This window comes from Berghia stephanieae, chromosome 13 (genome assembly GCF_034508935.2).
Source record: "Berghia stephanieae isolate SIO BIC M18660-M18661 chromosome 13, UCSD_Bste_1.3, whole genome shotgun sequence".
Classification (NCBI taxonomy): Eukaryota; Metazoa; Mollusca; class Gastropoda; order Nudibranchia; family Aeolidiidae; genus Berghia; species Berghia stephanieae.
This window is the reverse complement of record NC_088372.1, coordinates 33,199,770-33,216,232: the sequence shown is the minus strand read 5'-3', so window position 1 is coordinate 33,216,232 and position 16,463 is coordinate 33,199,770. Positions and strand designations below refer to the sequence as shown.

Genomic DNA, 16,463 nt, shown 5'->3' with positions numbered 1-16,463 from the left:
CCATGGACCTCCCAGTCCAAAGATGAGTATCATTCCACAAAAGCATATTGCCGCACAAGTACAAGAAAATGTAGACGAAATGAATAGAAAATTATTTTTTTTCTGTAAATCAAAGTCAATTTGAATGATCTCCTAGACGCAAGATAATCTTGCCGCACCAACCTCTGTTAAAGGAATCAAAAATTATTTTCCTGACAGAAATAATTCCAAAACGATGATAAAACTATTGGTTACATCACTACACTCATCATAGCATCGACCAGGCCCTTGTCTAGAACAAGTCTGCATATCAGTACTACTACATTTCACTCACCCACAGAGCAGCCAACGCATCGAATGACACTGCGACTGATATCACCAACAGAGACAACACTGAAATATTCAACACTGCTTGTGTCCACTGAGTGAGGGCTGTAGGTGAACTGTGAAAAAATCAGTTAATATAATATTGTAAAAATCTTTAAAATTTATATTTTTTTACTCTCCTGGACAAAAACAAAAAATGAAGTGAGTAGGAAAGTGCCAGAAGACAATAGAGAATAAAAATTTTGTGGCGGCGATGGGGGCTTGAACCCGCGACCTTACTGGTACAACAACTCTGCCTGGCTGGGGAGATCTTGACTCTACTGTATGAACTATCCACCAATCAAGTTAAAATTGGTTTCAAACTCTACGTCTATCTTGAGCCGCTCTCGCCGACTACTTGAGGTCATGGGTTCAACACACTCAAAGGCAGCGAAGTTTGTTAGCCAGCATCTAAGCTTAATGGCCATATTCTCAACACAATCATATAGAAACGATTGAGACATTGAGTAAGCTCTGGTATTTGGGGTGAAAATTAATTCACTTCATTTCTTGTTATTACCAACATAGGTGCCTGCTCCATTCACTTTTCTGAATTAATTTTCACCTCCTGGACAAAAGAAAATCAAGTGCTATGAATTAAAACTGCATCGCTATCGTCTTACTATGTAATAATAAGCTTTGAACAAAATGAATTTCAAGGAACATTTGGGACTTAAAGCGTCCCTTATCTGAGCATCAAAATATAGATTTCACTATTATAAGGTAGGATTACAAAAAAAAGATGACAGAAGAAGGGAAACAGCATCTTTGCTTAGAGACTAATAAAATATACCTTCTCTTAATTTGTGGAATTTGATTTAAAATAGTATCTTTTAATATTCAATCTTTAACTACAGGAGGACTGAAAGCATCAGTGAGATGCACAAGAGCCTTAACTGGTCACCAATACAGGAAAGATGCACAACATAAAAAGCCAAGCTCCTTTGTTAGGCCCATCAGGGATTAATAATGATCCCAATGGATAGCCTTAGCCCAAACCAAAAAAAAAAAAAAAAAACCAACTGCATTCATACCAGAAGCATTAATGACTAATTGGAATTCAACTGAAAAATAGATAAGATCCTAATCAAGGCTTATGAATGTCCGTCTTCCTCACCACACTCACAGTCACTTTTATCTTCAGCTGCACAGAGTTGCAACATGTATGATTAAAGTGAAGTTGGGGGAATATTAAATGTAGTCTAATAAACGGAAAATAAATTTCTAAAAATCAAAATTTGCAATTCTGATCATTTTGACATTAATATCAAGTGATCAAACATAGTTAGGGTTACGTGTGTAAACCAGCATCTCAAAATGGTATTATGTCTGAGTGAAGTAGATGCCAAAAAGTGATTTTAAAGTGAAATAGATCAGAAATAAGACACAACACATACATTTAAAAATTAAAATTGAGCTTTTATACAGCGCAATATCCACTAAATATGCTCAAAGTGCTTTACAAGGGGTGCCCCTGGCCAACAGCAACATTTAACATTTAGTGTTAGGCGATGTTACAATTTTTTCGGACAGAGACAACGCTGTTAACGGCCAGGTACTCATTTTACACCTGAGTACTGTGAGAGAAATGTGAGTAAAGAGCCTTCTCCAAGGACTCAACTATGCGCCAAGCGAAGCCCAAACACACGACCTTCCTACCGAAAATGAGTGTCATACCACTAGACCACACAGCCGCAAATTTAACTCAAGTTTCAATTATTTTTATTATACATTGAATTGGTATTAAGCATTACCATCACTCCAATACAATACTGATCCAAGACGATGGCTCACATATAGTATCAGCAGCCGTCAGCTGAATTTACAACAAGCATGAAACATTAGTATAGTCATCGCAATATACTCACAGGAATCCTAAGCAGGCTCATGGGAGGGACAATCCCTTGTGTCTGAGTACAGTGGAATACTGTGTCCATTCGACTCATGCCCATCACTCGTTCCACTCGGAATGGGGTGCGCACCTGACACAAAAACATGAAGATAGTTGATTACAATGCAATTTATTTTAATCCCGTTTGTAAAAAAAAAAAAATTTTAAAAGAGTTCTCTAAATCGTTATAAACAAAAGAAGAAAACGGAACAATGAAAATGTTGCGGCTTGAAGCTATAAGTATAAGAAATAAGTAACAATACATAAAGAAAAGAAAGCTTTAATTTATTGAACAAAGACACATTATGTGGACGTTTCTGGTTTCCCCTTCATCAATAAATCATGATGAATGAAACCCAAAGGACAAATGAGAGATGTGAGAATGGGGAAAATAGGTGTATAAACAAATCAATCATTCAATAAATTGAAGCTCCTTTTTCATTATGTATTGTTATTTAAATGAATAAAGGGAACACAAATCAAACCAAAACTTACAATGCAATCAATGATTACAAAAATCCCTTATTAAAAGCAACAACAACAAACAAAAAAGACAAAAAAAGCGAACAAAAGAAAGAAAAAGAAAAAAATAAAATAGCAAAAGCTTGTTATATGCCCTTAAAAAGTGTATCTTAATTTATTTTGAGGTCATTCTAAATAAATATTTTTAAAATCCTTTAAAAAGTTCAAATTTACTCTAATCTGACTCTTAATTCTTACTATTTTCATTAAGAGAGCAGTAACAGTGGTGTGGCAATCGCTACTATTTATTTTCTGACAGAAAAGGGTTGCAGTTATAACCATATTAATAAAAGTAAAAAACTATGATAGAGATGAAATTCAGTCTTGCCCTCAAAAAAGTTGTCTTCGTAAAAAATTATAAACTTTGGGATTAAAACCAACAATTTTATCATCTTGGCCGAGCAACTTTACAAAATTAAATCTAATGTTAAAAATAAATAAATTAAGAACCAAATCTAAAAAAAAAAAACAAAACAAATTATGAAAACAAATTAATAATAATCAACAGATATTTCAAAGCATGACAGAGTAGACCTGTTCCCGTCGTTTTTCGCGGCCGCGAATGGCAATTCGCGGCCGCGATTTTAGCTGTTACCCGCAACTTTCCGCGATTTTTGCGATTTTCCTGTTTTTTGTTTTTTTTTGGTGGACTTTTCCCTTAACTAACTGGATACTGAGCTTTTTTTGACCGCACAACTCTTGGAGACTGGGCTTCGCGTTAGTATTTTTATACTATAACAACTTCATTGCATATGGCACTCAATCATAAGTGGCATACTCCTTGCTTACATGTAGCTAGGTTGCACCACACGGTTGGCCCAAACTGATTTTATTGATCTTGGCTGGACTTCACTCATCATAGTGATGTTCATGAGTTTCAATTAGTACAGTGTCCTTTTATTTTATGTTTATGATTTTATTTTGTTATGATATTATAATTATGTACGTATTTAGTTTAAGTATTTTGATGGATAATATATTTTTGTCTGTAAATCATCTGTCAGTTATGATGATTATGATGTTTTGTTGTTTGATTTGTGCTTTTTGTTTCAGCGATCCGGTATATGATCTAATGCGGTCGATTGGATCTAAAACTAACAAAAGAAACTATTATAAATGTATTCTTTTTAATTTCAGGCTTTGTTCTTTACATTTGTTAGCTTTTTGATTAGGTTTGGTCACACTTTTGTTTTATAACATGTAGATTCTTTTTATAACTTTATTTTCTACTTTTATGCACTACAGTACTTTAAGCCTTTATCGGATTCCGGCACGATCGGATACTAGCACACTTTTTGGTGATGACTGACCGTGCTGGTATAACGCGAGTACTGTATTATTATCATTATCATTATTATTATTACTGCTGCTGAGGTAATAAACAGATGTGGTTTAAATTGAAACTTTGGCCTTTGTTTGTGCGTTTGCGAATCGCAATTTTTTCTCCCCCCTTGTCAGATAATGTTCCGCAAAATTTGGCAACTTTTGGCAATTTTTATGGCAACTTTTGCCCTTTTTTATGGCAACTTTTTGCAACTTTTGGGGTTTTAAATGGCAACTTTCCGCAGGGACAGGTAGACCACATATCAATTTTAGTTTTGATAGAAATTTGAAGCAATGTTGCCGCTGGTTTAAAAAAATATTAGAGCATAGCATTTACATAGACTTACATTCTTCATAAACAGCAAATTGTGGCATCACTAGTCATTGATTATATATTACGGATCATACATTTTCAAAAAGAAATTTTGTTTTAAAATATATAGTTATTCGTCAATTTATTATTTATTCCTATAAAATCAATGCAAGAATAACGCAAAGTGTAAATTTTTCTTGTTAAATATCGACTAGTAAATGCATTTGAACAAAAGACAGTATTTCAAATTATCTTATATCTTGAAACACTGAAAAATGAAAGAGTTTGGATTGTCAAAATCAAAAGATTCCATATTTGAGTACTTACTGGGGACAAGTTGTGTAATTCTACCCACTGGCCCGATGAAGAGGCTACTGCTACAGTTCCAAAGTTGATTTCTGTTTCAATATTATTCAGTTTATCCTGATTGGCCCGCGATGCTTTGCTGCCAGATGGCGATACCAGCAAGTGAGGGAATTTTCCTGAGTAAAGAAGATAACAGAGTAAAATTGTACTAATAAAAATAAATAATAATAAAATAATAATAATAATAATTATTATTATAAACATTCGTAAAGCAGCACATTTCCATTTGACCTACCTTGCTCAATGCATTTCATAATGCTTAATCTATTCCAGCATCAGGTCATAAGAATCCATTTGCATATCATACAAAATTTCAAAGGTAGAAGAAATCTCAAGGTTCAAGAAATCTTTTATTATACCCCATCCAGTTACCCTAGCCTAATCATGTTATTTCTCATCAAAATCTATCCTTTTTTACAACAATGAGTGAAAACCAACATCAATATATCTGACACAAAGATGTTGTGGTAAAGACATCATTATGTGTAAACATCTAATCTAAGTCAAATCAGATGCGATAGGGGACCAATATCTCCGAAACTCCTATGATTTTTACAAGGAATAATAGGGATAACTCATAATTTATTTGCTATTATGATAGAGTACAATCAGATTTTCGCAAAAACTAAAGAGGTAAAATAGCAGCATTTTCTATTTCAAAAATGTAGTGGGTCGTTGAAAGTTTTACAATACCTTTTACAAATACCTAATACAAAATAAAAAAACCCAGACTTACCTATACCATAAAAGACAGTGGCTCGTGACATGCTGAGCTCTGGTCCAAAATGACAGATAACGGATGCTTCATACACACAGGCAGCCTTGATCAACGTAAAACAGAAATCATTTTTCATGGATTATATCAAAGAAAAATGAAAAAAAAAAATGATATATATAGAAAATGATTTGCAGAAATTCGGGAGACAGTTGATGGTTTGAGCGTTACTAAATTTTCACCAATCAGAACATTTCCTGCCCTTTAGTTCATTCCGTCAACTCGACTATTCATTTAAAGTCAAAGAAAATACCTGGCAAACATTTCTCAATCTAATAGCTGCCTTTAGTAAATGTCAAATAAATAAATAGGTCAGTCCCATGGTTAACGAGTATTTATCGCAATAATTTGACAATGTGATGAAGGAATTGCATCGCAAGACAAGATGACACTATGCATTGTTTTCAATTGTCTGTGTTAAATTTGTGAGTGATGTTCAGGATCTGTGGGCTGTTTGCTTCAAGTGATAGACAGGTACTTAAGGTGGCTATGGGTTGCCTGATTGTGATTATCAGTTGATATCAGGCGCAAAATATACTTTATTTCAAATTTTCGAGTCAAAAATAAAACCACTGAAATGTTCATTGAACTAATTTTAATCAAATATGTGAAAATGACGAAATTTTCAAATTTTCACTGTACTGTGTTGATTTAATAATCCAAGACTCATACAGTAAGATAATAGTAAAAAAAAAGGCATCCGTGTCAATAGCTTGCCAGGCATAGCAACACAAGGTCACATGATCTTTAGGTGGAAATATCAATTACTTCAACAATATATTTTCATTGATAACCAATGCACTTTGACAAATCAAGACAACAAAAATATTTTCTTATCAAAATTTAATATTTAATAGCACAAAAATGTATTTAAAAAAAATAACTCCAGATGCCTTCTAAAGTTAACTGATAATGACAGGAAAATTAACAGTGATAAATCATGGCATATTGACAAGTCATGAAAAATGCCCAAGCAAACCCGTAAGACTTACATCTGGTCTGAAGGTGGCTCGAAATTTGACGCTACTCTTGTGTTTGACAACAGCTTCCACTGGCTCCACAGTGAAAGGGGCGTTAACCTCCCACTGCAGGGGTGTGTCCAAATCACTGAAAGCAATAATTTGATGGGAGTTAGATTCCTAAAACGATTAAGCCATCAAAGCATAAATGTGGTGTTCTGGCAAAAGCTATCGGAAGTTTGAAAAATTCAAATCAAATATTAATATATTTTCTAATAGAGGCACCATATCTTGACAAAATGCAGTTTGAATTTTGTAATTATCTTAATTAGGGTCAAAGTTATTCACATTTGAAAGCAGGTGGGGGGAAGGATGTTCAAAAATTAAGAAACAGAGAAAATCCCTTTTAAAGATAAGACATAAATAGATGATATATATTGAAGTTTGGCTCAGAAAAAAAATTTGTTAAATTATTTATAAGCTTCAAACTGTAAAATTCAATCATGACTGTAGTTGAATGGATAATAAAAACAATGCAAGTGAAAAAAAAAGGAAAATCATGCAAACGATTTTTCACCTTTAATTGCCTGTATCTCAAAACTAGCTTGTGGGACATCCCACAGGTTTTACCAAATCAGCACACATATGACTAATGGGAGTAACACCAGTTTTCCAAATATTCACTTACTCAGATTGATAACAGAGAAAAATTGTGATCCACTTCAAAGTGGTATTTAGAGAAAATTATGAGTTTAGTGATTCAATTTTTAATCCTCCCCATTTTGTAAAAAATGCATTGCACGCTTTGTTTTTAGGGGGTCCTAACAGCCGAGTCAGTAGAACACTCACTTCACGCGAAATGATCACGGATGCAGTCAAGATTTTTTTTGTGTCCCCCCTGTCCATTGGACAGTGATTGGGTGGCTGGGCCTGTTAGATCTGGTGGAAAGTACTTTGCAATAAACTAGTGTCCTATCCAAAGGATAGCAAGAAATTGTTTCATGCTATAGAAACCAGGATAAGCTCCGGCTCCATTGGCCCAATTGCTCTGAAGGACTACTACTTAAATTGACTTTTTAACATTGCATGCTTTGTCTTGTAATCATCACTTCAAATGATGATAACAAGACAAAGCATAACTTTCCCTCAAGGTCAATATACTGTGACAGGTTTGTCTAATTTTTCTCACAACGTTTAATCTCTTCTCAAATGCCACATGCCTTTATTGCGGAATTTTCTCTGGAATCATAATAAGTGGCCATTATGGACAGGTTCTTGAGCATGTATATAGTACTTACCCTGTGTTAAATACATCAAAAGATATTGAGGAATGATCTTTCACGGCACACATTTTGAAATCCAAGTCAATCGGAATGGAAATAACTGTGGCAGGCAAGACTGCACTAAGACAAACTTCGAATTCCAAATCCTGGGAAAATTTTAAAAAATAAAATAAATTTATTATTAGAATGACCAAAATAAAAACCAAACTACAAAATTAATGACAATAAATATGCCAATGAAAAAAGAAAAACCTCAGATTAAGGTGCGAATCTATTCTTTGATCTAAACTTAAAAGGCATCTTAAGTTCTTAAGTTCTAAACATTTAAGTCTTAATACCATAGAAAAATTGTTTAAAGAATGTTATGCCATGATCGTGAAAAAAATAGAATTGATAACTCTCTTTATGCTGTGCGCTTAGCCAAAAGTCTCACACCATTTGCCAGCCAGATATAATGCACCAATATACAAAACTATGTGGTAACTGTAAACTCGAACGTTTATAGACTGACTGATTGATTGAATTTAGTGAGAAATACTCATAAAATTGGCTGACTAAAAACAATAACAAAGAGAAGAGTGACGTCATTCGTTCTATTTATTTCAAGAGAAACTGAGATAACATGAATAAATATCAACAGTAATGAAAGGAAAAATTGGCTAAACATAAATTCATTTGCCATATGAGTCGCCAACATATGGAACAGTTTACCAACATCTGTTGTAACTGTGAATTCCGTAAATACGTTTAAAATCCGTCTTGATAAGTTCCGGTCAGACCAAGAAATGTTATATAACTTCAAAGCCAAAATCAAATTAACTGGAAGTGGGGCAGAAATGAAGGCAAAGGTGATTGAGTCCGGTGAAGAGGAGCCTTAAAGGGACCTGCATCGGCAACTTACTTAAAGTAACTATAAGTAATGATCCAATGGATCAACTTATCTAATTAGGCTTAGATCTATTTTTATTTCAAGCAGTGATTGATAATAAGAGGATAATCAGGCGTGCAGGAGCATTATAATAGTCTATTCTTTGGAGTAACCTCCCCTATCTTAGAGAGATTAAAAAATAATTGCGTTGCAACGCTGTCTTTGTTGTGATTACCAATTACAGGACTTGGGTTGTGAAAAATTTAGGACAATGGCGTGAAGGTTGCACAAATCACTCTTTTATTTTCAATTTTTGACAAGGTAAAAAGAAACTCAAATCGCGATAGTGTAATAAACTTATATCCTTTCAGATTAATAAAAGTTTATTAAAAACAAGCGAGAGAGAAAAAATGACAACGTTTTGAATTCAGTTTATCAATATTTCAGATTTAACCCTCTCCTGACCATTAGAAAATCTTCACAATCGTTACGATGAAACCAATAATTCTGATTTCTTTTGTACAACAAAGAAAGTTGTTTTATTATAGCTATAAAAAACTAGACACTATATTGTAAAGCTCATTTTGCTAAACAATACTACATGACTTACTTGACTTAGATGCCTTTCGCGTCTCGACCGAAAGATCGGGTCGCCTTGGCTGTTTCCAGTATTTCCTGTGTGAGGTGTCTCCAATATTGCCGGTCCTCTGCTAGGGTTCTCAGATTTTCAAGGTCCCCTGCCGTTATGAGACTAATGCTTTGTCCAAGTGTTGTGAGGTTTTTGTTTAGGATCACAGGGAGTGTTGTGATCGGTCTTCCTCTGAAAAGGTTCCCGTGTTTTTGGAAGTATCCCGACATGGCTTGGTTTGCTGGTATGTTTTTGTCCCTGCGTAGTATGTGACCGAAAAGTTGCCATCGTTGTTGTAAAATGTCAAGGGAGATTGGTCTTTCTTTTGTGATCTTATAGAGTGATTCATTTGAGATCTTTTTGGGGTATTTGATGTCCAGTACCCTTCTTAGCTGTGTGCGATGGAAGGCATCCAGATGTTCTTCTTCGGATTTTGTCAACGCCCAAGTGCCGCAGTTATAAAATCCCAACGATATCCTTGACATTGTAACTGACCACTTCCAGCAGAAATTTCACAAACAAGTCTCACAAATATCGCCCTTCTCAGGAAACCCTAGAGACCTAAACAACCGCATCACAACAACTGAAGTTAGAAATAGCATAAAGTGCCTAAACAATAACAGATCCCCAGGCGAAGATGAAATTCCCGCTGAATTGCTGAAATGCGGTACACTCTCCCTGGATCTGAGCATTGCAAACATAATGAACAAAACATTCTCAACACACAAAGACTGGGACATTAACAGCGGTGTCCTAATTACAATACAAAAACCAGGAAAAACGAAAGGACCCGTAAACAACCTGCGCCCAATAACATTACTGAATACCATAAGAAAAACACTGTCAACTATTGTCCTCAACAGAATTAGACCGAAAATAGAAAAATACCTATCACATAGCCAAAGCGGGTTTCGCCAAGACCGAAGCACATCGGACGTTGTATGGACACATAAATGGTTGGCAGCAAAGGCACTCAAAGAAAACATATCCATAACAATAACCGGAATCGATATGTCCGCAGCCTTTGATACGATCGACAGAGGAAAACTTTTGGAGATATTAACAGAAATAGTAGACGAAGACGAGCTCCGAATAATCCGATTTCTCCTCAGCAACACAAAGATACAACCAAGGATATACGGGGCCACAAAACAGACGCAGTTCGAAAGTAACATCGGGACCCCCCAAGGAGATAGTCTGAGCCCGATTCTGTTCACAATATACTTAGAACACGCTCTGAAAGAAGTTCGAAAAGTCATTCCAAAACCAACGACTCATATTGAGAATGCAATCCCTAGAGAAATCGCCTATGCAGATGATGTCGATTTTATTGGATCAACACCAGCAAATATAGACATCATACAAAATACCCTCATGAAATATAACCTCCAAGTCAATGTCAATAAAACCGAATTTACAACAATATCGAGGAACAAAGAGGAATGGAAAAGAACAAAGAAAGTCGGCTCACTAATTGGAGACACCGAGGATGTACAAAGAAGAAAACAGCTATCAAACGCCGCACTCAGTAAACTCACCAATGTATGGATTAGAGGTGACAAAATAAAGAGAAAAACCAAACTGAAACAATACTACATAAAGAACGTATTGATGCTTTCTGTTTGAGTAAGATTGGTCTATTTTTGTGGTTGGTGGCTGATGTTTCGGGAAAAATTCTGAAAATGGTTGGTAAGGAGGGAGTTTCCAGAATTGCAATGCCGTTGATTGCTGAAGTTATGCACGTTTTTAAAAATTCAGCGTGTTCACAATTTTTATGACAATAAAACAATTTAAAAAGCAAACAATCCAGCTTGTGCTGTCCCTTCAAATGATACCATTTGCATTGTTACATTTTGATTCTGGATTGCACAGTTATATGTTGAAAAGGAGGCAATCTTATGCCTAAAAAAACATTTGAATTGGAGTCAACACTGCCTTGGATCACTGGAAAAATTAATGTTCTTTTAACAGAAACAATCACCAACATAATCAGAATAATAACCAAAACAAAAACATGTAGTTTCATACTGTTTTTCACTCGAGAATTACAATTACTTGTGTTCGTTTCTCCCTTATGTTGGAAAACTAAAAGAAACAAATACCAGGTTATCTATTATTACTTTGGCCTGTTAGAAATTATGTCACCATTAAAAAGTACCCCATCATGAAATGAAGGACTAAAAAAAAATGAACTACCTCGTTGTCAAACTGCCATGGCCAATACAGTTCAGTCAGAAGTAGAAAAAAATAGCAGAGTATGAAACCGAGGGGGTTCGGCTGTGGCAGTCAAAGGTCAAAATAAAAAAACTGACATGTTTAGGTTGTGGCAGTCAGTGAGTTAACCAATTTTCCTTGAATAGATACATTTCCCCGCTTACTTACTTTCGCTATGAATACAATCTTATCATCGTAAGCAACTTCCTCTAGAGGTCTGAATGTGACAGGCAGAGTAAAGCTGGAACCAGCACTCAGGAATATTGGTTTGGGGTACAAGGTAGAGAAGAACCTCGTCTCGGGAACTCTGGAATAGGGTGGGGGATTTAATAGAATGAATTGAAAAAAAACATAGAATTCAGAAAAAGTAATATACAAAACAATTCATCTAAGGTATTACAATGCAAAAGTTGATAATGTAAATTGTGTTAAGGCCAGTGCAATCAATTATTTTTAAATAATGATTTATCACAATTAAATGATAAACATGATTACTTGTCTTCATGTCTACTTTGACAAATAAAAAAACAACATTCAGAAAAGAAAGCGAGAGAGAGAGAGAGAGAGAGAGAGAGAGAGAGAGAGAGAGAGAGAGAGAGAGAGAGAGAGAGAGAGAGAGAGAGAGAGAGAGAGAGAAAGTGATAGCTTAAGAATTCATTATATATACTTCCTTTATGTACAGGGTTGCCTAGTCAGGAGTCAAAAGTTTACTGAACCTTTATGCAAACGCCCGACCCCTTTATGGGTGCTAAACTCCAGTCAACAAAAAAACATTCTGCACTTACTTTTTTTTCCGTTTTATCGGGTGATTGGAAAATATCCTGAGGGTTTATAATATACAGAATTCCGTAAATATACAGAAAATTGGCAACCTTGTATTCAGGATAAAACCTTTTGTAGTGTTGAATGAGAGAGAAAGAAAATAAATAAAAAACTAACTTGTATTTCAATTTTTGTGTTTTGACACCAAGGTTCTTCAGCACCAGATTCTTGGTGAATTCTTTGCCTTGTTCCCATCCTTTCCAAACGATCCTATTCAGAACCTCGATGCCATTATAAGTCACTTTGTCACACGATGAAGAGTTGACTGGTGACAGACTTGGAGGTGTTGCAATCTCTCCCTTGAGGTCTGCATCGTTGCCTGTGACCTTGTAAGCTTGCTGTGGGGCTACTTCTCCAGTCGGCATGGTGCTTATGAAACAAATAATAATTGGGAAATGTACATATGTATAACTTGCAAGTCTATTTTCGAAGCAAATATTTCTTTTTAATGTTTTAACAATTAATCGCTCACAATTTTAATGCCTATTTTTCCTGACACCATTGCTGTTGTGACACAATATTTTAAAAACTTACGTAAAATATAAATGTGATGCTACAAAATATGTAATCATGCCTAACCTGACGTGAGGTCATGTCTTACTAGCTCTGTGTTTTATGTGCTTTTTCAATGGTAATAATGAGTTTCCTTATTGGAATGTTATTTACCTATCTGTACGTGATGTGTTTGTGCTTCATTTAATTATAAAATTAAACAATCAAAAAAAACATGCAGACTAGACAACATTCAATCAAGGGTAGTTAAAGTGCTAGTAGACAGCATATCTCGCTATCTTGACTGCGATATTCCAGAAATTGGTGAATACTGATGAATCCCTCATATGCATACCATTAAAATATTAGAACATAAAACTGTCAGCCGCATGAAAAAGTATGCAGAAAATTATGGACCATAATACGAACTACGACAGGGCTTCAGATTCAATTACTCAGTTTCATATATCATGTGTCAAAGTCATGTGAACAAGGCCAACAAACTGATGTACTGATCATAGATTCTTCTAAAGCTTTTGATAAGGTGGGTCATACTCACTTGTAAACTAAAAAAATAGGGCATAAATGAAAAAATCAACAGGTGGATAGTATATCATTTTTTTAAAAACAGTTCTCAATCAGTAGCTATTGAGGGTGAACTGTTTAGCTTTGTCCCAGTTGAGTCAGGAGTTCCTCATGGCTCGGTCTTTGGACCATCTTTGTTCTCTCCATATCAGCGATTTAGCCAAAAACCTTGAGTCAAACTTTTTCCAAATGACATAATTGCCTATTTAACATTAACATAAAAAATACATGTGGCTTCTTTACAAAATGAAAATGACCTCCACAAATTAAAATCATGAGAGCAGAAACACAGAATGGAGTTCCATCCTTAAATATGCAATGTAACTTTCATAACAAGAGAGAAAAGCCCAATAAAGTACAACTAAACAAAACACAACAATGATCTTGAGCACATGAATTTCTGCCAAATACATATGGGTTACTATTAAATCAAATCTGAATTGGGAAGGACGCATAACAAAATTCACTACCAAACCAAAATAGGCTTCCTCAGAAAAAACTTAAAACAGTAAAATCCATCGCACTGAAAGAGAGAACATACAAAGCATTAGTAAGACCCAAGATTGAAAATGCCAGCATTGTTTGGGATCCCTACACAAAAAATCCCAAATTCAACAATTAGAAATGATCCAAAGAAGACATATAGATACACAACACGAAACTACAGTGTAGACAATATGTTAAGTAAAAGGAGCTTCACTGACAGCACTTTCATTTGCGGAAAAGAAATTCAAGTCTAACAAGATAAAACACTCTTTAATAGCAATCTCCAAGCCAGACCTCAAACCACTAACACATTTCAATAAAACAGGTAGCCTAACAAAAATAGTATCATTCCAATCCAGAAGCTCAAACTACAGAGAATTCTCATTTTTTTCATAGAACGATTGCAGACTCGAACAAACTTCCTAAAAATATCACATCAGCTCCAAACTTAGAAAACTTCACACATCTCTCGGACTACATCTCGGGACATAATTCAGCAAAGTTACCTTTTCCGAATATAGATTCATTTACTTATCTATTTTTGTCTTTGTGTTCAAAAAGTTTTACTCTGATTGTAATACTATCTCACAATGAAGAGTGTCATTGTCATTATGAATACAGATAAAATAATATTCAGAATAGAATAGAATAGAATAGATGGTATCAACGTCGCTTGATTTGGCCACTGGCCTGTCACAGAGTCTTTCCAGTCACTGAATGTCTTATTCACAACAGATCTAATGCATTTCCCTACCTGATCTTGTGAACAGGGGCGAGCCTACACTGCACTTGCTCTACTGATCTTTTGATCATAGCTACTTTGGGTGGGAGGCACCTCTACACTATGTAAATAACTTTCCATCACAGCATCTAATCTATTCTTTAAAAGCATTGACGTTCGGCGCTTCAACGACATCAGTTCTGTCGAAGGGTGGTTTCAACTCTGGGTTTCAGAAGTTTATATGAGTGGCCCCTGGTGACTGACTTTTTGTCTACTGTGAAGAGCCTATCCTGAGTCGCGTACAAGCAATGTGTGAACTTCAGTATGTCATCATCTTTTTTATTTCACATAAGGTAAGAGAGAGAAAGAGAGAGAGAGAGAGAGAGAGAGAGAGAGAGAGAGAGAGAGAGAGAGAGAGAGAGAGAGAGAGAGAGAGAGAGGGAGAGAGAGAGAGAGGGAGAGAGAGAGAGAGGGAGAGAGAGAGAGACGGGGGGTGAAGAAAGTATATAGATAGAAAAAATGAATGATGATGAATGTGAGTCAGGTTCAGAACCCTCTTTATCCTTCTCAATAAATGCATTTAAGCAACACAGAATTTAATCACATCTGCATTTTAAAAGAGAAATAAGGTAGTTTACTAATAATCTAACATGCAACAATAAGATCTGAAAAAGAAGATGACTAAGTTTGTATAACACATTTTAACAAAATATATATCAACAACTTGTCTACAGCAAGTTTTATAAAACAAATAAATTATTTTATTACAAATGCATCATTTAGTTCCCAGGTCAAATGGAGCTAAAGTAAAGTTCAATGATATACAGTGCACGTCGCCTATAAAGTACACTAATCAATTTATTATGGAAGTCTACTAATGCATTTCAATGGCATGCAAGGTATATATGACCCATCGCGTTAAACTGGAGTGAAGCGTTTATCAAAAAGTGAAAATGATTTTAGTTTAAAGTTAAAATTAAAATGATCAGAAAATTATGAAATGTGTTTATTTATAACTGTACATTTTGCTTTATGAAATAATGCTTATTATTCTCCTCAATATAACTCATAAAAAACAGTTTCATTTTTTACTCTCTAAATTCAATGACATCAAAATCACTCCAAACAAATTTAGACCGTTTTGAGACATTGGTTCACCACTATCACCACTATCACTATCACTGCAGGCGTCTTAAATTAAATCCACTTTTATTTTGTTATTCAACGTATTCGTAGCCATTGCTTGGGTTATGTGAGATGTAACGCCTGTTTTAAATTTTCCTTTACCAAATTAACCGCACTGGGAAATTCCTGTCGCATTTTTGTACTGAAAGTATTTTAAAAATGATTTTGAATTGTTAAAAAATAAACCAAAAAAATGTGATGCGGACGAGGCGATGCTGTAACACAACAAATGAACAGCTTAATAACGTATAGATTGTGAGTCACATAATAGGCAATCACAATTTATATCAAGTAAAATCAAAACTCCTAGGGGAATCACTTACATTTGGTATAATACAGTTTAAGAAGAATAATTTGTGACGCCAACTACCCTTCTAAAAAAACAACCACCATTTTGACTAATATCAACAATGGCGGACGCCTTAGCAACAAGGGAGACTATGTCAACGGAAGTAAGAAAAAAAACTTGGGTGTCATTATACATTCGTATTTTTTATTTATTTATTTGGGGTTTTTTTTTTTTTTTTTTAAATAAACACCGGTCAGACCTTTACTGAATCTGAATGTAACTGGAAGTCGACTCTTGAGAACGGAGAGAGTCGTTGAAAGTACCAGCAATTGAATTGTGTTGGTGTTTATGCTGAAGTAGTTTGGTCATCTTTGCCTGAAGTTATTGTATTCACAC

General features: G+C 34.9%; 1 protein-coding gene across 1 annotated transcript in view; it reads right to left on the bottom strand.

Moving 5' to 3' along the window:
• LOC144959323 (cilia- and flagella-associated protein 65-like) overlaps positions 1–16,208 on the bottom strand; it is a 61,956-nt gene extending 45,748 nt beyond the window's left edge. Inside the window, exons 1-9 of the mRNA XM_078891880.1 lie at positions 16,102–16,208; positions 12,427–12,678; positions 11,656–11,794; positions 7,793–7,923; positions 6,528–6,642; positions 5,497–5,581; positions 4,722–4,876; positions 2,214–2,327; positions 314–422 (exon numbers count right to left, since the gene is read on the bottom strand). Coding sequence (XP_078748006.1) covers positions 314–422; positions 2,214–2,327; positions 4,722–4,876; positions 5,497–5,581; positions 6,528–6,642; positions 7,793–7,923; positions 11,656–11,794; positions 12,427–12,674 — 1,096 coding nt within the window. The 5' untranslated portion in view covers positions 12,675–12,678; positions 16,102–16,208. The remainder of the gene's footprint in view (positions 1–313; positions 423–2,213; positions 2,328–4,721; positions 4,877–5,496; positions 5,582–6,527; positions 6,643–7,792; positions 7,924–11,655; positions 11,795–12,426; positions 12,679–16,101) is intronic.
• Between the last annotated feature and the right edge of the window lie 255 nt (positions 16,209–16,463).